The 22,504-nt window shown below is 28.9% G+C and overlaps 1 protein-coding gene across 6 annotated transcripts in view; it reads right to left on the reverse strand.

Annotated features, from left to right (window-relative positions):
- Positions 1–16,279: 16,279 nt before the first annotated feature.
- LOC107444140 (aquaporin-9) overlaps positions 16,280–22,504 on the reverse strand; it is a 118,237-nt gene continuing 112,012 nt past the window's right edge. For 3 of the 6 annotated variants that reach the window (XM_087167778.1, XM_016058226.3, XM_016058223.3), the window contains exons 8-9: positions 20,871–20,927; positions 16,280–17,796 (exon numbers count right to left, since the gene is read on the reverse strand). In XM_087167778.1, the coding sequence (XP_087023904.1) occupies positions 20,878–20,927 (50 nt within the window). In that variant the 3' untranslated portion in view covers positions 16,280–17,796; positions 20,871–20,877. The remainder of the gene's footprint in view (positions 17,797–20,870; positions 20,928–22,504) is intronic. The other 3 variants (XM_071183511.1, XM_071183510.1, XM_016058224.4) reach the window with 1 other exon arrangement.

Below are 22,504 nucleotides of genomic sequence, written 5' to 3' on the forward strand. Positions count from 1 at the left end.
ATAATATGGTAGTGACATCTTTTGTGAATTGCTCGCTAATTTGACTATCATCTGCTATTTGCAATGAACACATTTTTTTAAATCACATTTCGAAATTTATGTTCAGTTCCCCTAGAGCAGTGTTTCCCAGGAGTAAGGGAACAGTTTAGCAGGGGTACGCGTTCTTATGCGAAATATCTTGCAACAAACGAAAATTTCAAAGAATTTTATTTAAAAACAAAGCTAGCCATGAAATTTAAGATTAATTATTTTTCTATTGGCTATTTTTTGCAGAGTTAACAGTTAATAAAAGTGTTAACAGCCAGTTGTGATTTTCAACTTTTGTGCAATTTTTTTATGGTAAAAGTTTGTAATAAATTCTACTTATTTTGATTATTTTTATAAAATATAATTTTTATCCTTCTTGAAAAATAAACAGGAGTGTTTTTTAACATCATTCTGGCTGCAAATGCAAAATATGTATCCAGTTTTAACAGAAAAAGTTGTATAATATATTTTGCCTTTTCAAACTTTATATTTATGTGAAATTGCTTTTTCAGCTTTCGTGGACATTAATTCGAAAAAGAAATAGATTGTACTCATCTAAAATTGACCACAAGAGAACCAAATTATGATGAATTGTTATCACAGCAAAAACAATATCATACTTCTCACTGATGCAAATAAACTTATTAACAAAGCTTTATACCAAAAAAAAAACCATATTTTTTAAAAAATACATTCATTTTTTTATTGGTGGTACACAGCATTACGAAGTACACAAGTCATAAGTTTGGGAAACACTGCCCTAGAGGTATTGAATTGTGGAGAACTTCGTGACCCCGACAGATCTATCTTGCTTCGATCTCCATTTTGTGCATGGGGAGTCCCGGCTATTGAGCATTTGCTCAGGCCTTCAAGTGCTGCGCACATTGCGCATTTTGCGCCAAATCGGTATATTTGCGCATTACTGCGCAGAAACGGCATTTTATGTTAAATTTGCGCCGAATCTGCGCCAAAAAATTTTTGGGGACCAACTAAACATTGCCAAATTTTAATAGCATAAGAATTTTTTTTTCTCTTGTTGATTTCATCGTTATTGAAGTGCCATCATCTTCGTCAATGGCAAGCTAATAGCCTTCTTGCGCTATTCTATTTATAGATTAGTACCATGATCTTTGAATTAACTAGGGGACCATCCACTAAGTACATATTTTCATGTTGATCCTCAGAACAGTCAAGAATCACAAAGCTTCATAACCTCAAACTTTCCATCTCCCTTTTATTCATTTCATTTAATAAAAATAAGAATTAATTGAGTTTCATAAAGTAAATTTTTTACCTGAGGGACCATCCACTAATTGCATATTGTTTTTAAACAATTATATTACTTCATTACTTTTTTTTTACTAATATTATTTTTTTTACTTATTGCATTTTATTGTATTATTACCTTCAAAATTTTCGGTGCTTTTATTTTGTTTTAGGAAATAACTTAATAATATTTAGAGACAAGATTTTAAATAAGTATGAAGAGAGGGGGTTTCAATATTTTAAATGCAGCAAAAAATTTTATGTTTTTAAGATTTTTCATTCAAAAGTACTTCAATTCATCTTTTAATGATTTGATTTAAAACAATTTATATAAAAAATTTTAATTGTCACAGATTTGTTAAATATTATGAGTATAGAGACAATATAATAATTACTTACAATATAATAATTAATACACACTTTTTTTTAGCTTCAATACTCATTGTATTTGCATTTAAAAATTATTAAATTTTTTTTAATCATTTCATTAATGAGATACTTTATAAGTAACCAATTTGAATTAAAATTCAATAAAAAATTATTAGGGGCCATTCACTAATTTACATTTGTAATATAAATTTATTAAAGTTTTCTTAATTTGCTTAATTCTTTACATATTTTTATAAATTTGGTATGATCAATATTAATCTTGTTAATGTTTTGTTGAATGTACTATTACAAATAACATTTATTTAAACTTTAAGAAAATTACACTCGATAACCTTAAATAATAGTTAAATTAATTACAGTTTTGACTTACCTTTTACAGAATTAAATAAAGCAATTATTAATTTAAAAAATAGTATGAGCCATTCAGTATTGAATTTATTTAAATTTCTTTTGCCAAAAGCTCTTTTTTTTAAAGCAATATTTTGGCAATATTAAAAAAAAATTTAGGTCTTTTAAAAACTGAAACACCATTGATTCACTTGCTGTGTGATGAAATGGTGTTCCTAGTTAAAGCATTATTAGGGCGTTTTTTGAAGAGTTCTGCTTTTCATGTTCGTCAGGAAAGGACTTAAAATCATTGGATGTAGAAAACGCAGAAATTTGGTAAAATTAAAATTTAATAGATGTTGGACTAGATACCACAAAGGCGATGACATCCTTATCTTCTTCAGAAAAAAAAATTATGTATTTAGGTGCCAGGTCTTTTTACTTGGCATGCGCAAAAGTATTGCCTCTTAAAAATAGATTACTGTACCATCTTAAAGTGTTGCATCCTGTAATGAGAATGGAAGAAACTTCGATTAAGTCAATAAGATATCTCTCAACAGTAACCCCATCCATTATATAGCTTGGAGAGGCATCTTTTTTGCTAGATGATCACTTTGTTACTAGATATATCAAAAAAATAGGGGTTTAAATAACTTTAAAGTTGACAAGGATATGATTAAAGTGGTTCGTGTAGCATTTAAAAATTATTCTGCTCGATTAGAGGTTGAGAAAAAAGAAAGCGAAAATCACTGAGACTGAGGAAAGCAGATTGAAAGCTGCTGAAATTGATTTGTAGAAAGAATTGAAGGCTTCTCAGGATCTCTTAGCCACAGCTGAACAAAATATTAAAGATGGGTAAAATAATAGACATATTGATTATAGAAAGCAGACAGATCCTCTTATCTGAGGCTAAGTCGAGGATAGCAGAATATTAACAGCATTGGAAGGTACCAAAAAGAAACTTAATTTGTTAATGCAGGGACCTTCAAAAAAGTGTAAAAAATAAGATATGTTATTAATGAACAAAATTGAGAATTCTTGTTATTAAATTTTTATTTTAATTCTATTTATTAACTATGCTCCAAATCTTTGTTTTGCTGCTCCAAAATTGCTTTTTTGTTGCTCCAAAGATGCTCCAAAACCATGTTTTGCCACTTGAAGCCCTGTTTGCTGTAATATATAAATATGAAAATCAATTCTAGTATAAATTTTGGTTTTGATCTTGCATATTATTATAAAAATTATTTCCAAACTGGTGTTTATCAAAATAAGATTGCAATGGAAAAATCAAAAACGTAAAAATAAAATAGTGAAATACTGAACTATAATAGGGTAAAGAAAGAAAATAAAAGGATTGTAGGCTTACGCCGAATTATTAGTCAAAACATTTTTTTCATTAAAAATATCTTTTTTTTACAACAATAAGTATTTTAAGTTAATACATTTTTAATTACTATAAAAATAATACACTTGAAATGCCAAATAATATTTAAAAGCGTAACAATAAGTTTTAAAAGGTTTATCAGAAAATATAAATATTAGGCTTGAATTTGTCTTGTTTGACGAATGATTAACTGGCAAGCATCGATGGTTAGTTATCGCTTTGTTTTCAAGAAATAGTTAATTAAAAAAAATGTTTGCTTCATGTTTTGAACAAAAATTTACTGAGGACTGTTATATATAATTAACATTTTTTAAATAGGTATTTTAATATATATTACAAATTTTACTTCTTTAGTTATATTTGATTCTATAAAGAATACTACTTAGATATTCTTTCACCTTTGCTTTATGGTATGAAGAATTTTATTCTAGTCTAACGCCCTAAAATAGGAATGATTTTTACCTAATACTTTGTAATTTGCTGAAAAAAATAAAAATCTTAACACAGTTGAACCTCTATTTAACGAAGCCCTTGAATCCCTATAATATGTTCGTTATATAAACTATTCGTTAAATAGAAAATCACCTTTTGAAATACTCAAAACGCAAAACAGGTTTTAAATTCATCAGCACTAGACATAATCAAAATAGCAATTGATATACCTTTATCTTGTAAACTAGTATCAGCTATTTATTTTATGAGTCTTAACCGTAAACGAAATCTGCATGGAAAGCTAGGATAAAGCAAAACATCCAGAGTAAAACAATCAAGCTACATACATTTTCAACTAAAAAAAGCTAAATTTATTTATAAAATTATAGCTGTATTTATTATAAAAGTAATTTTAAACATACATAACCACATGCGTTCTTAAGTTTAATTGCTACTGATAATTTAATTGCTACTTGAAATTGAAGGAAAGGGATTTTTACTGCTTTCTCTAGAAGTTAAGTGGCTTCGAAAATCAATTCAAGATCATTTCCCCCATAAAATGCATTAACTATTTTGAAATGTGAAATATTTTGGGAAAGTGAATCTCAAAGAAAAGTTCCTTGAATAGAAATTTCACTTCGCTATCTGAAAGTTATTTTGCGTAAAAATTTATTACGAAAAAATTATATTGCAAAAAAAAATTGAAAAATAGAGAACAACTGTATATTTATTTGTAAAAATGTTTTTAAAAATATTTTCATTTTTTTACTATTTTGTTTACACATTAAAATATTAATTCTTTCTAATGATTTATTTTTTTGTTCTTGTAAAAAAACATTAAATTTTTATTACTTTATGGTGATACACTATATCATTAATATTTTAATTTTTTAATCATTATTTTAATCCTTTTTTTTTAAAACTTTCTTTTCCTTTTCAAAATTTTAAAGACATAATTTGTGTTACTATTGCTAATTAATAATAATAATTATTTGCTTTATTTTTGTAAGAATAATTCTTTTTTTTACAATTTAATTCTGCTAGCCCAGCAAAAACAATATATTTTTTTTAAAAATAAAGTATGCTAATTTGTTTACAAAATGTCTGAGATATTCAATTTGTTCCATTATTAATTGATATATCTTACTTTACCACTTCATTTCAAATGAAATTATATGATTTTTTTATATCTTCCGCGTAAAACAGCTACTAGCTACTCCTCGCTAAATTTAAAATGTATATCCACGATGCTAACACCACATTCTCCGCTCGTAAGCTTTGTAAAGGCGGTATTAAAATAATTCGAAAACGTCATACAATGGACAACTAATCAAATTTTCATTTTGCAACGAAGTTAACTGTTAATCAAGCTTGAAGGCGAAACGTATAGTTCGTCTAAAATAAGAACTCCCCCAGGCATTTGTCTGGACCTCAAGAGGTTTTGAGCTCTCTGATTGAATTTCACGGCACTGCTTTCTGTTACGTCTTTTTGTAGCTCCTCCCCAATATCATTTCTCCATAGTTTATTCACAATTATAAATCAGTTCCAGTATATTTCTCAATAATTTTAAGACATATGTTAAAGTTTTGTACAAAATATAAAATAGTATCATCAATGGTCTTTTAATAATAACACATTTAAATCTAATTAGCTTTAAATTTCATATTTTTCTTTATTCGTTAAAAATATTTTTTTGTACGTTTCAGTATAATATTTTTTAATAATTATGTTATGAATTTCAGGTAAATGCATGGTAAACAACCATGTTTTGGTAAAACATCAAATTAGTACAATAATAATTAAACATAGATTAAAGCTTTATTAGCTAGCTTCGATATAATAAATATAAAACCTGATTAATATTCAAATTAAATAGTATTATGATTCTCCTTAGGCTCTTATAGAAATTAAAATCTCTTACTTTAATTTATTAAGTATGATTGCAGAACCATTCAGTTCAGTTTGAATTTATTATATGAGATTTTAAAATGTCTATAAATATTGCAAAATCATGTTTGATTTTTTGAAAAATATTTTATCATATCTTAGAGGAAAATATTATTTTATAAAGAAATTTGATTTCCTTGTTGATTTTTTGTTCAACTTCACTCTTATAGATATTGTTGCTTGACAATTAGAATTTTTTGAGAAAATTTTTTTTGCATTTTTTCTGCGGCACTTTCATAAACGCACTGTGGTGACAAACAGATAATTTCCTGCAATTAAATTATTAAAAAATATTTGCAATCCAATAGAAATGTACTAGAAATAAAATATATAATTTTTTGTAAATTTATTCTTTCACTACTCATGCTATTAATTCAATAGACAATTCATAATCATTCACTTTGATTTTGATGGGAATTATGCATCAAAAATTAATAAAATAAGCATCTTAAAAGACAATTGCTTGCCAAATAATTGTTTTTGTGATATTATAAAACCATTAACAAACAAAAGAAAATATTAAAAATAAGTTATAAGTAGGTTGCATAATGCAAATCTTTTAGTTTTATTATAATAAAATAGATGGCGCCACTAAATTTAAAACCTATTAATTTAAATTTAGTAGTCCACAAGAAATAAATAAAATATTAATTTAATTCGATAAACATTAATTTAATTCATTAAATATTAAGTTAAAACTATTGAGTTTTCATTTCATAGTGGATATAAGAATTGAGCATGACAATTAAACTTTGATTTCAATGTTATTCCACATATTAGAGTGATATTTTCATAAGAATTCATGCATGTTATAATCATAAATTTAACGAAAAACGTATTTCCTATCAGGGGCGGATTAAGCGTACGCGGGGCCCTAGGCCACTCAAATTTTTGGGGCCCTTTTTCCTCGTATATTTTTTATTTATTCAAATATAAAAATATTTATAGATCTTTTCATTTGAAAAGCATATTTAAAATAAAAATAAATAAATTAAATTTTACTTTGTTAAATTGGAACTAAAAAAATTATCGTATTTCATTAATATATATTTGAAATAGATTTTTTTTTAAAAAATGATTGTTTTTCTTAATTTTTTTATAGTTATTTTCAAAAAAAGTTTTTTAAGGGGGCCCCTAATCATTGGGGGCCCCAGGCTAGTCTGCCCTAATGGGTAATCCGCCCCTGTTTCCCATAAAAAAATAAATACAAATTTTTTCTTAAAATAACTAAACTCGTTTCTTACCAACAAACAAATCTTTCTCTTTGATGTTTCGAAGTTCTAGATTTTCATTTCATATTGGTAATTAAGTATTATTGGTATTAAGTATTATTATTGGTAATTAAGTATTGGTATTAAGTTCCCCAAATTCCCACTTGTAATCTTCTAAATTTCGAATGTTGCTTCTAAGGGTAATAATATTTGATAAAATAGTTTCTATTTCATTTTTAAATGAAGAAGGCAGTTTCTCAGCCGAAAAAACTGACATTTCAAGTTTGAAAAACAAAAGCTGGAATATAGAAATTGCTCAATGCTGAAAATAACAAGCATGGCAGAGTGAAATAGTCATACGTCCCAGAGGGCGCTGCCGAGAAATCCAATCAACACGCTCAAAATCTCTTGGGGGATACTATGATCTTGGGGGATACTATGTAAAGAGAGTTTATTTTGTATTCGTATTAATTATATATTAATTATGTATCAATTTGCGATTTAACTTGTTTATACGTTACCCAGACTTTGTTTTTAATTATGTTATGGGGGGGATTTATTTATCGACTATGTCAACTTTCATCTACCGAAAGGTACCTCGTGATTGAATCAAGTTAGCATGTCTTATATACTAGTGAATTGATGTTTAATAATCGTAGTGATAGTTACGCCACAATACTCCCCCACCAGAATTTTATCAGGGATAGAATTCGGTGAACGGATACCACTAGTTGCTGTAAGACCGGGGGAGCTGGATTAAGGTCACCGGGATTTTGAGTGATGAATGTGAGAGGTGTATTAACTTCACGGTCGTAGTCGCTCCTGTGTTGCCTTTAGCAGTCAAGTGTATGCAGGCCGACGTTGTGTATGATCGAGACGAGACTGAGCAGCAGCAGCAGCTTGAGGAGGTGGATAATGGCGCAGTCACAAGTAGCGAGTCAACTGTTCAATGTGAATCATCCAACGAAGTAGGTGTTACCAGATCGAAGTGAGCGATTTGCGTGATCACACACGTCCGGGTCACCAATGTGTGTGTGTGTGGGGGGGGGGGGTTATTTATCGACTATGTCAACCTTCATCTACCAAAAGGTACCTCGTGATTGAATCAAGTTAGCATGTCTTATATACTAGTGAATTGATGTTTAATACTCGTAGTGATAGTTACGCCGCAATGTACTTCAATTTGAGATTTAACTTTAGTTAAACGCCTTCCCATCCTCTAATTAAATTTTATTTTCGATGAAGGAGCAGATATCCCCCTCGGATAGGTAGTCCGATTCAACTGTATTAGTTAGTTAGTTAATGCTTGCTGGGTCACTGCTTTGGAGTGGTTTCGGCTTGGGTGGGTCGACGACAGAAAGGGAATCTCCTTCCTCGGTCTACTGTGTTAAGTCCTAGAGTGAAGTTACCCTCCCTAAAATGCGCCATTTTTGTTTCCATAGCACCAGACGGCCTCAGTCTTTGTGGCGGGAAGAGTTCTTAAGTTAGACAAACTATGGATGGTGTTTTCTACACTAGGGAACGTTGCAAGTTCGGGACTGCCTAAATTTCCGGGTTACTGTTTCAGTTGTATTTTAAAGCCATTTGGCATCATTGTGTTTTGAGATTCTTGCAAACAATGTATTTGGTTACTTATTACTTATGTTTACAATACTAAAAGTGTTAACACTAATGTAAGATGGTGCACAGCTTGCAACACGAACAAACAGTAATAAACAAATGGAAAGATGCCAAATCAAGACTGCCAAAAAAGCGAGTTATTCAAAATCTAGCAACCATGTCACCTTTTTTAATAACAAAATAACTAAAACAAATTTTCACTCCAAACTCCCCAGAATTACATAATAACATTAATATCTTATGAAATACGGCAGATTTGAGCTCAGAAATTATCTAGTTTATTTCTTTTATTAAAAACAAAATGATCCGTTTGAAAACATCGCCTATCAGAATAACATGTAGTAAGTAGCTGCAAACTTTTTAACCGGAACTAGAGTAGGTGCCGAGATCGAGATTGTTATTGTTTACATTTCTATCAAAAACACCATCCATAAATACTTTCCTCTTAAAGGCCTCATCTTTTCTCTGAATGTAAACAAAAACGGGTTCTGAAGCATGCGAACATATTTTTCCTTTCTCAAACATCAATAAAGCAGAATTTGCTGCGTAATAGAACCAGTTGCACCTCCTCCTTGCTTCCGAGATCACACTTATGAGGCAAACATGAACATTCAAACTGAAACAATGAAGAGGCTCCGCCCCATTCGCGTTGTGTATTGTTGTGAATAAAGAAAATGTTATAAGCTTATTCTAAAAATATTTGTAATTTTTTTTTACTATAAATATAATGAAAAGCTTATTGAAAAACAATGATAAGCTTTAAAAAGAGAGTTAGATAATTTTAACCCTTTGTAAGGCAGCGGAAATGTACTTTCTATCATATACATGTCAATGACTAGCTATTTTCCTATTTATGATTTGTGTGGCCATCTGTTGATAACTTCAAAAAATAGAAAAAAAAAATACCATGGAAGAGCGCTTTGTTTACATAAATGTGACTAACAGTAATGGTTAATGTGGGGCCAAAAAGAAAGGCTGACACTGGAGAGCTATTTTCGATAGTGTGTTATGCGTTCGTTTATTTGACCATTTCTCATTGAGTTTATTTGTATTTATAAACACAAATTTATAAATTTGGTTATTAATAAGAGCGGAAATTTAAGTTGGTGGCCAATTCATTTTGGTAGGTAAAATTTTTTAAACATCTCCTCCCACATTCCCACCAAAAAATGGTTTTAACCCATTAACAGTGAGTGACATATTTCAGAAAAATGGACCTAAAATGGAAAATTTTTTTGACTGTTTAATTTTGTTATACAGGGTGTCTCAGTTAAGCGTTTCAGAACTTCTAAGAGGGGTAGGGGGCATCCTGACGACTCGAAATCATATAGCAATGTGGGGTCGGAAATGCTTTCCTGAAGCGGTGACGTACACAGAAGCACCATAAAGAAAAGAGACCGTAAGTGAAAAATCGCTATAATAATACATTGAAAAAATTATATGGCCTCCTCGGTCACCCGACCTATTATGTCTTGATTTCTGGAGTCATATGAAAACACTGGTTTATGACACCCCAGTTGATAAAGCTGGTTGCAAGAATCGCAGTAGCTGCCTGCGAGATATGCCTGGAGTATTGCAGAATGTTCGAATGTCCATGCGCCGGAGACGTGAGGTGTACATTGTAGCAGGTGGCAGAAACTTCGAACACTTACTTTAGCCCATGCACCATATAATTTTTCAATGTATTATTATAACGATTTTTCACTTACGGTCTCTTTTTTTTCTTTATGGCGCTTCTGTGTACGTCACTGCTTCAGGAAAGCATTTCCGACCCCACATTGCTATATGATTTCGAGTCGTCAGGATGCCCCCTACCCCTCTTAGAAGTTCTGAAACGCTTAACCCTGTATATATTATTATGAAAGTTAGAAAATTGTTTTTTATTACAAAAATAAAATTTTAAATGCAATAACTACTGTATTTATAATTTTTACGTACACATAAAAAAGTAATGGATTACAGACGCATCTTATTCAATTAGAGCAAATTAAACAAAATTTTGGAGCTAAGTATAGTATAACAAGTATAGTATAAATACACAACAATATGATTTTCAATGCATAAATTTTACAAATCTTTTAAGTATGGTATATCCCACATTCACAGCTGACAACACCCACATTTTCCCTCTTGACTGAAAACGTAATCGGTGAAAAACTAGGATCCCTAATGCCATCTATTAGGAAAATAGTAAATTAACTACAGTATCCTAAAGTAGAAACGAAAGCAGCTCGGGCTTCACAAAATAGAAACGTTAATTTTTTTCCTGTTCGAACATCCCAAATACTGCACGTAGTATTTGCCCGAACTGGATTCAAGGGGCGGGTTAAAATTTAATTTTAAATAATAAGCTGAATGAATTTCTTTTTACCAATTGATCTCAATCCCATAAATATTTTAATATAACATTATTGGAAAAAAAGTGGCCATATAAAGGGTTAAAATGCCCTGTATAAAAATTTCCAATCAATACAGTCAATATATATATATATATATATATATATATATATATATATATATATATATATATATATATATATATATATATATATATATATATATATATATATATATATATATATATATATATATATATATATATATATATATATATATATATATATATATATATATATATATATATGAATATAATATTCACATTGATGTTTATTATGTGTATATAATAAGCAGTTTAATGAGCTACTCTGAAATTTAGTAATTTAATTTGCTGTCACTTTGTTTTTTCGTGAATTATCAAAATTATTATTGATCTAAAAGACCTCATTACGAGGAAAACGTATGGTAATTTCTTCAAAAAAACAAAACAAAAAAAAAGGAAAAGAAAATCTATAGCGCGCAATGTGGCAAGTTAAAAATATAGTTTAACTTTTTAATTATGCGGACCAGGAGGCCGAGCGATTAGCGCGCCTGATTGCGAAGCCAATGGCTGCGGGTTCGAATCCCGCTCTGGTGATGGATGTTTCTCTCTCTTGTGTTGTCCTCTGTTGTGTGTGATGTGTGAATGTTGTTCACCCTATAAACAGGTTTACGGTAGTGTGGCGTGGGTAATATTGCTCGCCTCCGTGACTTTGGTTCACAGGTGCCCACTGGGTAACGTGAAATGAGTAACAATTCCGGCATCTTCTAAGCCGAAGAATAATGTTCAGCGCCTGCCATTTGAAAAAAAAAAAAAACTTTTTAATTATTGAAATTAAATGTACGTCTTCAAGTTTAGACGATTCTTTTTTTGAGCAATATAGTATTCATAGTTTAAGATAATAGATTTCGTTCAAGTATTCATATTGTGTTTTTTATTTGCCTTAACGAAGGAGCATCCCGAAAAGAACTATCTTAATATATCGGAAATCATTATAATAATTCGTCAATTTATAAATCGCAATAGCTATACCGTGTTAAATAATGGGGTTTCGAGTAGTTCCTCTGAAACATGAAATTGTTATTTTACTTCGGGTGTATTTTGTCGTTGAAATATTATTCATTGTCAATGACATATTTACAAAAGTATTTAGAAGATAGAAGAAGAAAAACTGCCGGTAAATATGCAACAAAATACTGAGATATAATCTAATAGGGCATCTTATTATTCACCTGAAAACTTAATCCAAGGAATTATGAAAATTTATAGTTTTGTCTGCTGAAAGTATTTAGTTATGCATATGGAATCCCCATAAAATGATATTGCGAAGGTTGGTCATAAATTTGACAGTCAAAGTAGTTTCTTGGTTTGGAGGAAAAAAAATATACGATTTTTTAGATTAAACGGCCTCAGGAGATTTAGATAATAATATTTTTTCATTTTTTTTTTTGGAAAAGATGTTATGAAGTGAAGGTGTGGAGTCTATCTGTAGTAAATGTTATTTGGGGACATATTTTTTAGTCTTTTAGAGCGGAGGTTTCCAAAAGATGTTCCTTGACTTAGACTTTTCTCGCTTAGCAATAATTTTTTGTAACCCATACAGAACAGATTTTTCCATTACCTGATTATAAACCGGATTTCAGTTTCTTGGGATCATTTATTTAATATTTCTTCATTGTTATTTTATTTCGGTTTGAAAAACGCGATGGGAATTACGAATGTAATTTTTTTATAAATGTTCTAAAAAGTAAAAGCGTTACTGATTGAACCATATTATAATAATAATATGGTTCAATCAGTAACGCTTTTACTTATAATAATAATATGGTTCAATCAGTAACGCTTTTACTTTTTAGAACATTTATAAAAAATTACATTCGTAATTCCCATCGCATTTTTCAAATCGAAATAAAATAACAATGAAGAAATATTAAATAAATGATCCCAAGAAACTGAAATCCGGTTTATAATCAGGTAAAGGAAAAATCTGTTTCTTTAAAAAATACATTTCAATATTAATATATATATATATTATTTTTTTATTTTTTTTGGTTTCCATTTTAGCAAAAACCTTAATATAACTTATTTTATTTTTAATAATTTATATAACTTATTTATAGGATTTGTTATATCTTTTTTTTTAAATTGCGCTTTTTTTCTAATTTTTGTAAATTTGGTACTGACAGTAAACCTCAATTTGAGGTCAGATATATATTTATTGCCTATAATTAGAGAAAGTTAATCCAAATCTGTTTTTCCATTCAGTAATTAACATAGTAGATAGAGAGCGCATCCCCCTAGTCGGAACCACGTTTCAACATGTAGGACGTTTAAAAAAACTGAGTAATTATAAAAGAAGCATTACCTTTCAATGTATTCAAAAACCTAAAAATCAAATATTTTAAATAAAGTGTTTAATTTCCGTATTACCTTTTTTTCTTTACTGTTTTTTGTACGAGTATAGTCAAATCGTTATTTGCGTTGCTTTTTCCTTCCTTGCAAACACTACCTCAACTTACTAATTGAACTTAAATAAATTATTTTATATTTTATTCAGCTCTATTATGTAGTTTGTATATAAATATAAAACACTGCTTTTTTAGACATTTTCTATTTTTTTATTGTTTAATTGATAAAATTTAGGAAAATCTAAATAAATATATTAAAATATACACAAGATGAAAGAGAGAGAGAGAGAGAAAAAAAAAAAAAACTTCGGAACTCCTGCCTAAATACTTTTTCCAGCATTTGTTTCTTTAATTTAATGCTTCCTTGCTCGCATCCCTTTCCTTGCTCGCTGCACTCGCCAACCCTCGGAGCTTTTTCTTCTTTTCTTTATTTTAGTTCGAAATAGTTTCGTTTGTTAATTAGAAATTTGTGCATTTTAGTCTACACGGAGGGAAAAAATTCTGGTGAAATTACTGTACCGTATGGTAATTACATTTCTGACAAAAACAATGTAATTCTGGTTGATCAAAATATATGGTATTTACCGGAAAATTTGTGTTTTAAAATTATAGTTCTTATTACCACACATTTAGTAAAAAAATTTAAAACTAAATTTAACCGAATAAATGTTTTTTATGCCATGTTCTAAGTTATCATGATAAAATTTCCAAAGTTTACTACATTTACCAAGTTTTATTACATATTATAAAACCATATTTTATTGTTAATATTACCAAGATCATTACCAAAGTGCTGCGGTAACTTCATAGAGTCAGAAAAACGGTAAATTTTATCATATTTATGTAATTTTAGTCATACTAGTTTTTTTCTCAATATAGCTTATTACTAGAGCCCGGATTTTGATGACCTAAAAAATCCCCATTAATGCCCTTAAAAAGTGCAAAAAATGCCCTTAAAAAGTGCAAAAAATGCCCTTAAAAAGTGCAAAAAATGCCCTTAAAAAATGCGAAAAATGCCCTTAAAAATGCGAAAATTGCGCTAAAAATGCCTTATGACATGACTTAAATAAAGTAAAAATATTGAACTAAAACAATGTTTTACTCTTTAAAATTATTATGAGCCATTTAAAAAAATATAAAGCAATGCAATATTTGTTCTACGTTCATTAAGGTTTGAAAAATATGTTTTATATCCTAAAATAACAAAAAAAAGGAAAATAGATTGACTTCATTTTGTATAGAAACTTTAATGAATATAACAACTTCCATCTCATAATATTACTAAATATCAGAATTACATTGGATTATTAAATATTTTTTTGATATTTTGAAATGTAAACGAGCGTCTCTTGTCTGAAAGTAAATTTTTATACCTGTAGAAGCTTCTTTCAACGTTTACTGATGTTATTGGTGCGTACTTGAAAAAGACGGTCTCACTTACTGACAATTCTTCTGCAATTTGAAAAGATGTTGCTTCACCTGTTAATATCCTAGAGATTTCCTTCACTGTTTGGAAGCCAGTGTAATAATAAAAAATGATAAAAAAATAATAAGAATTGGAAAAAACTAACAAAAAATTTAAAAACTGTTTTAAAATGCAAAATAAGCCAACAAATTTAATGAAAAATGCCCTATAAATCTAAAAAAATGCTCTAAAGGACAAAAAATGTCCAAAAATGCAAAAAATGCAAAAAAATGCAAATGTCATCAAATTCCGGGCCTTACTTATTACGTATGATATCTTTCTTGAAATCAAATTTTGAAATTATGCAATATATACATCCTATCAAAGGTTTATTCGATAAACATTTCATTCAATTTATCATCATTATGACTTTATTTATACAAATCTAATCAGAAAATGAATCCAATTTACTTTTCCTGCTTTAATGTATGTTTGTTTGAATATCTAAATTTATTTATACAAAGTTATAAACTCCTGTGTTTGCAGATACAACATGTTTCTTTTTCTTATTTAAACACTTTTATTTTAATGAATAAAATCCAAAGAAAAATGTAAAAAAAATGTAAATAAATGAAAATGGATGATTTTGGTCGATCAATCTCGCTCCCGAAGTAATTATGAAAAATTATTAAAACTAAATATAGCTCTAAAGTATTATTGAACCTGCGTACTTTGATAAGCAAAGTTAAATCATAGATCAGTTTGTTCCTTCACGTTAACTATTAGTTTTCAACCTTATATTTCAGCCCAACTTATAGCACAATTTGTTTTCGCTTTTTGTTGTCCACGCTTAAAAGAATTTTCATTTATAACTATGCGTGTTTAACAAACATGTTTATAACTACTCACTTGCTTGATATTATATAGCAGTCGTATGTCTGTTCTCAGCCATCTGTTCAAATTGGAATATCAACAAAATACGATCGCAAAGGGTTAAAATAAAATGCGATGTATCACGATAATTGTTTTGAACATGTAAAGCAAGCTTGCCTACTTACAAATAATTATTAAATAACAATAATTTGTAAGTTGAGCAAAATTTGAAAGTTAGCCTCAATATCTACCTCGACAATTCTAGTCATAAATGGAGTATGTATATTATGGGTATGCATAGTAAGAAGTATGCATATTATGGGTATGCATAGTAAGAAGTATGCATATTACGGGTTGTAAATTTATGTATGAACGAGGGAGAAACAAAAACACAATCGAAATTTGTCAAATTTTTAGTGAAGAAATCGTTATGAAAAATACTAAAACCAGTTTGATTTCCTGATGAAACCTGTTTTTAATGATCACCTCCCTCTTTCTTCCAGAAATCCACCTGGTTTCGATGCTTGCAATCCCACCTTTCTCAGCTGTTTTTTATTTAAATTTCTATAATACTTTTGTGTTTTCCTCTTAGGAATAAAAGAAACAAAAAATTGTTCAAAAAAATGTTTATTTTGAAATAACTTTATTTTTTCAAAAGTTACATGAAGAAATGGATTTGGTTTTGAAATGGAAGTGATGAAAAATAGTAACATACAGTGAACAATGATAAATAACGATACAGTTTCACATTAAAAAACATATACAGCTGCATATTCCATTTTATGTTTATATTTTCTTAAAAATATTTTGATGATTGCTTTGAAAATCTTCAGACTTATAAAAGGCAATTTTTAAGTTTTATAAAAAGTACATAATAAAATCTTTTAAAAGAGCCTTCACTCGTGCAAGATGGATATTGGTATAAATATACATTAAAAGTTATTATAATATGTTTTCAATAATAATATACATAAATACATAACGAAATTCAAACAAATTCATGAATCGAACGACAATATGGAAACCTTATTCGCCAAACTAGAATTTAGGATTATATTTTGTTATTTTACAGTTCATGTCAAGCGTAATAAATAAACAGTAGTTAATAAGATAGATAAGTTCCGATTATATCTCAATAAAAATAATTAAAACTATTATCCCAACAAAAATAATGAGGGTTAAAATGGTTAAAAACTAGTTTACTTGAGAATGAATCTAAAAGGTTGTTCCTAACTAAATGCGAGAACATACCAGTCTCACTTAAAATAAAAAAAATATATATTGTTTTTGATGTTTTTAATCCTATCTTTTCTCTTATATGCATCTTTATCAATTAATTTTTATGCTTTTTTCTTCTCGAATTTTAATTCGTGACCTCTGATGCAAGTATTGACTGACCTCATTTCAAAAATATCTATCATGGGTGATCATTATGGAATACCAAAAATACCAATATGTTGAATTGTATAAGATGACTGAGTTAATAAATATGTTGTTTAAAATGAAAAAGTTATGAAACGATGCGTTACCTAAAATCTTATTATTGCACTCTATAAAGTATTAACATCCTATTTCGTTTTTAAAAATTCAAAATTCTGATAAGTTTGGGAAGATTACGAGAAATCTTGGCACGTGCTATATTTTTAATGTAATTAATGCAATTATTCAAATTTTTAAAGTGAATACTTTTTGCTAAAAAGTCTTTTTTTTTTAAAATTCTAATTTTTTTTTCGTTTTGTGAAATATTTTCTAAAACAATTAGTATTTTATAACAAGTTCTTGTGACATCTGGCAAATTTGATTTAATAGTAGTTTTGTAGACGGCAGTTTTGAAGAAATAGGTGGGATATGAATTTGAAAAGAAATCAAAACGAAAAACTTATGTGAAATTATTTTAAGTGCTACAAAAACATTTTAAATTCCTTACATATTTTTTGTGTCCAATACTTAATAGAAAAATATTTTTGTTTATGTTATATACAAATACATACATTTGAATCCTTGATTCAAACTGGCGGCATAGTAAAATCACGAATAATCAGTACCATGCTGCCGTTGTCCCATGTATAAATTTTTTCGTTGTCTTTGATTCATTCTTCGACCTTTCTGTTGTCTTGGTTCGAGATTCCTGAAAATAAATTGTAAATGATAAGAAAAATAAATACATTATGAGTGAGACTACTGTTTCCACACACTAGAGAGCTCGGCCAAATCTTCGCCGTAATGCCCGATCTAGGCATATATAAATATATACAGGGTTATTCATAGTTCTTTCGGCCTGTAAACGCCATTTTTCTTTACTACAACTGACTTCAGTGGTACATGTTACTGCCATCTACCGGCAACTGCTTAAATTAAAACTTGAATACTTTCGGAATAATTTCATATATTCTTTTTTACCATATTCGTCTTCTTTTTTTTAGTATAACATTTCGAAACCCCGGAGGGAATTATATATATATATATATATATATATATATATATATATATATATATATATATATATATATATATATATATATATATATATATATATATATATATATATATATTATTATTATTATTATTATTATTATTTTACCATGCAACTCTTTTAAAAGACAACTGTAACAATGATCAAAACGTAACTACACGTTTTCTTGAGTACGTCCCGATGGAAGTTTATAAAATTTTTAAAACGTGTAAAACAATGTTTTGAATAATTAATTCGTTTATGCACATTTTCAAAGTGATTGTATGTATAAAACTGGAATTGGCTTTATCCATGAAAGCGAAAGAAAAAGAAGTCAATTTTGTCAAAAAGAGGTGAAATCAGACACGAGACCCATTTTTTTTTATTTATATCTTAATTCTTTACTGTTTTTAGCCTTATTATTTCTGTTACTGAGACATTGTGTAGATATACACTTTAAAAATGTTCGTAGAATCTCTACATTATTTACATTTGTTAAAATTTATCAAGTTTTGCGTGAATTAAAAAACCATCACAAATTAATTTTTTTTGAATATTTAAAAAACATTCAAGCAAAGAATTCTATTTTATGTTGTTGACCGTGTTTTGGCTCTCATGATATTGAAAATTTATAATATTAAATCATATAAATATTTATTATACAAATTATAATATTAAATTATATGTATAAATATTTAATTACATAAAAATTTATTACATAAATTATAATATTAAATTATATAAATGGAGTTTGCATCAGTGAACCGCTAATTTTTTTGCATTTTTAGCGTCCAACTCAGACAAAAGACAGCTCTAAAAAATAAAAAAAAGCAATACATTCAAGTAAAAATACTGCAATACAACTGTTTTGTATTATCTTTACTTGAATATTATCTTTAGTTTAATATCATCTACTAGCATCTTTGAATTTTTTAATATTAATTTTGCCTTATGGATCTTACAAGTGTAATGACAAGTACTCAAAATACTTTTTCATTTTCTTTTGTAACTAGAATTTATTACATAAGAATTATTATATAATGTATCACGTAAGAATAGCTATATCTATATCTAAAGCTATATAGCTATATCTATACGTAAGCTATGTCTAAAGCTCTATCTATCGTAAGCTATACGTACGAATAGCTATATCTATACGTAAGCTATATCTAAAAACTGTGTTAAAAATGCTTATAAACGAGGGAAAGTTTTCTGTTCTAAACCGGTTTAATAATTTTATTACTATTCTTATTTTCGCGTGGCAGACAATGAGTTATCGGTGACATCATTAACAAAACGACAATGATAAGTGTATCAAAGCATTAAGTAACTATCTGTTTGCCTATATTTATGAAATTGGAAAAGACAAATCTATAGTCGTTATCAATTGATAAATTTGTCGCAAGATATAAGGCGTCTTATTGATCAGCATAAGATAAAATATACCTGGATAAAACCAGACCGTAAGACACGATGGCTATCTTATTGTAAGAAAAAACAACTGCAGATCTTTTAACTTTTCTTATCAAATCTATCACTGACTATCAGCTGCAGTGCTAATGGTGAAATATTATCGAAACTGAATTCCGATTCAGAATTAAACTGAACTTCCTGAATCTATGATTTTGTTTCAAAGAATAGATTTTGTCATGATAGTAGTGATAAATTAGTACAAACAATTGTTGTCAAGGATCATGAAAAGAGTGATTAAATTCACGGCAGTCAGCGTTGTTTTAAAATGACAGTATCTTTAGCTTAATTGATCTGTTGCCGCTGCTGTAGTTAATTATAATGGAAAAGTAATGATAAAACTTTGCGGAAGTGTGATTGTTGCGACATTGGCGTTCCCTATTTTTTGTAAAAGGGGAAAAAAACATTTGTCTTCATATTTGTGTTAAAATTTTCATGTTACTTACATATGCACGCCAGCCCAACAGAACCTAACAGAAACGACTCACTGTTACTGACTCAATGCCAGTAGGGGGGGGGGTGACATTCAATATGGAATCGATTGGCGAGAGTTAACAATCGTTTTAAAAGTTTTGGTTTGGGTGTCATATTAATATCTATTAAATGCTTGATATAAATAAGATTTTAAAAGCATTTAACATTTTAACTATTAACCTTTATGACTTGATTTTGATATAAATGAATCAATATATATATATATATATATATATATATATATATATATAATAAATTAAAAATAAAGAGAAAACATGGAAAAAATATAAAGATGTTTGAAAAGATATGAAGAAAAAAAATTATTCGAATAAAATGTTTTAAAAATAATTTTAAAAATTTAAAAAAAAATTAAAAATAAAAAATCCGGAAAAAATTAAAACATATAATCTCGTCATCATCTCACATGTGTTAATCCGCAGAAAAGAGTGCTTCCTAATATCGTATTGACATAGCCAAAGCAAAATATATCTATATTGTAGTGAGTGTATATATATATATATATATATATATAGAATAATACTTCATCTATCTCAATGGCAATGTTAAAGTTTACGTCGGGGGCGGGAGTAAACTCTAGAAATCTATATTGGGTCCAAACAAATTAACATTAAGCTTTCTAAATATTAGCCCATTCAACTATTTTGAAATTATATTAAATTATATATACGTCTATTATATAACTTTGTTGATTATATAACTTTGACTGATTTTCAGAAGTTCCTGTTGTTCGCTAATTAGGTTTTTTTTTTGGGGGGGGGAGGGGGAACTTTCTAAACTCTACATACCTCAAGTCTATTCTATTGCCTTTATGAGCTCAATGCACATATCATTTTCATCAAAAACTAAAAACAAAAAATTAGAATTAAAAAAAAAAATCTTCAAAATTAGAATTTGAAATCTCGTTTGCTTGAAATACTTGTTGAGTAAAGATTATAATTAATTAATGCATTATTAAAATATAAGTATATATAATTTTGCAGTATAATTTAGTTTTAATTAAAAATTAATTTTTTGTGTGAAATTTCCTAACAAAAGCGCTAATGGATTAATCTAAAGCGCCAGCACTGAGGACCGAAATAATTGTGAGTTTCCGTCATAACTTTCGCTGAAAAAAATATTTCGCTGAAAAGGCTGATCGGCCTACCAATATCAGAATGAGAACGATTTTATCTTGGTCCATCCATGATGGTTACATATAGTTTGGTAGCATTTATCGAATATATTTTTGTCATTTTTTAAATTTTTTTATATCTTACTATAAGGGTATAATATATTTAAGAAAGCACAAAAAGTATTTCAACTATCTTTCAAAGTTAATTTAATTTTAGTAAGAAATAAAACAAGGTTAATCATAGTATTTCTTATCATCATTTTATTATTGATTTTGCACATTTAATTAATTTTAATAATTTTTTAATGTGATATTTTGTTTTAAAAATTGATTTGTGTGTGTTGCCAGAGAGAAAATCTGAAAGATTTTGTTGGGTCGGGGGGAAAGGCTCATTTTTATTAATAAAATTAACAAAATGAGCAAAATAAATCTTATCGGTCCCCTCTACACCGAAGAGCCATTACATTATGACCAAATTACATTATGACCTCCATCTATAACAATGGGCTCTCCCAGGTTTTCATGGTTCCTCGCCCAGGAACAATGTTTTCATGAGACACAATAGGACCCATAATCCTCATAGAACAATCCCTGACGCCAGTAAGCTACTTGAACATAATTACAGACCAGGTTCACCCATTCATGGCAATAGTTTTTCCTGCGGGGGATGGTGTTTACCAACAAGATAATGCATCATGTCATAAGGGTCGAATCGTCATGGATTGGTTCGCGGAACATTTCAGTGACTTTCAAGTCATGTCTTGGCCCCCAAATTCACCTGACCTTAATCCAATAGAGCATTTGTGGTTCTACTTGGAAAACCCAATTCGTGCTGCCACTCTACCCCCTCGCAATGTGAGGGAATTGCAGGACCAGTTGGTGAGCGCTTGGTACCAGATACCTCAGACTACCTATCAGTACCTTGTGGAATCAATGCCACGACGGGCTCTAGTAGTTTTGTGGGCTAAAGGTGGTCCTATATGTTATTAGCAGGGTGGTCATAATGTAATGGCTCTTCGGTGCATAAGACGTCTTCCTATCGGGCTTTTCAGTAAGTCATCTTATCGGATCCTTCTGTAAGAATTATCTATCGAAGCATCTATCGTTTGGTTTAAAGCAGTGAAGTCTAATGCAAAGCAATATCATGCAATGTGGGAGCTCTAAGCTAAAGCTCTACGGTTAAGAAAGATACGAACGTACTCTTCAGGGTGAATAGGAAATCTGCCAGGACATATAATGATAGATCTCCATGTACTTGCTGCATGTATAGAATAAGCAGGAATAAACACGGGAGTGACTTAGTGTACG

This window comes from Parasteatoda tepidariorum, chromosome 7 (assembly GCF_982258835.1).
Source record: "Parasteatoda tepidariorum strain Cologne lab strain chromosome 7, Ptep-v5.0, whole genome shotgun sequence".
Lineage (NCBI taxonomy): Eukaryota > Metazoa > Arthropoda > Arachnida > Araneae > Theridiidae > Parasteatoda > Parasteatoda tepidariorum.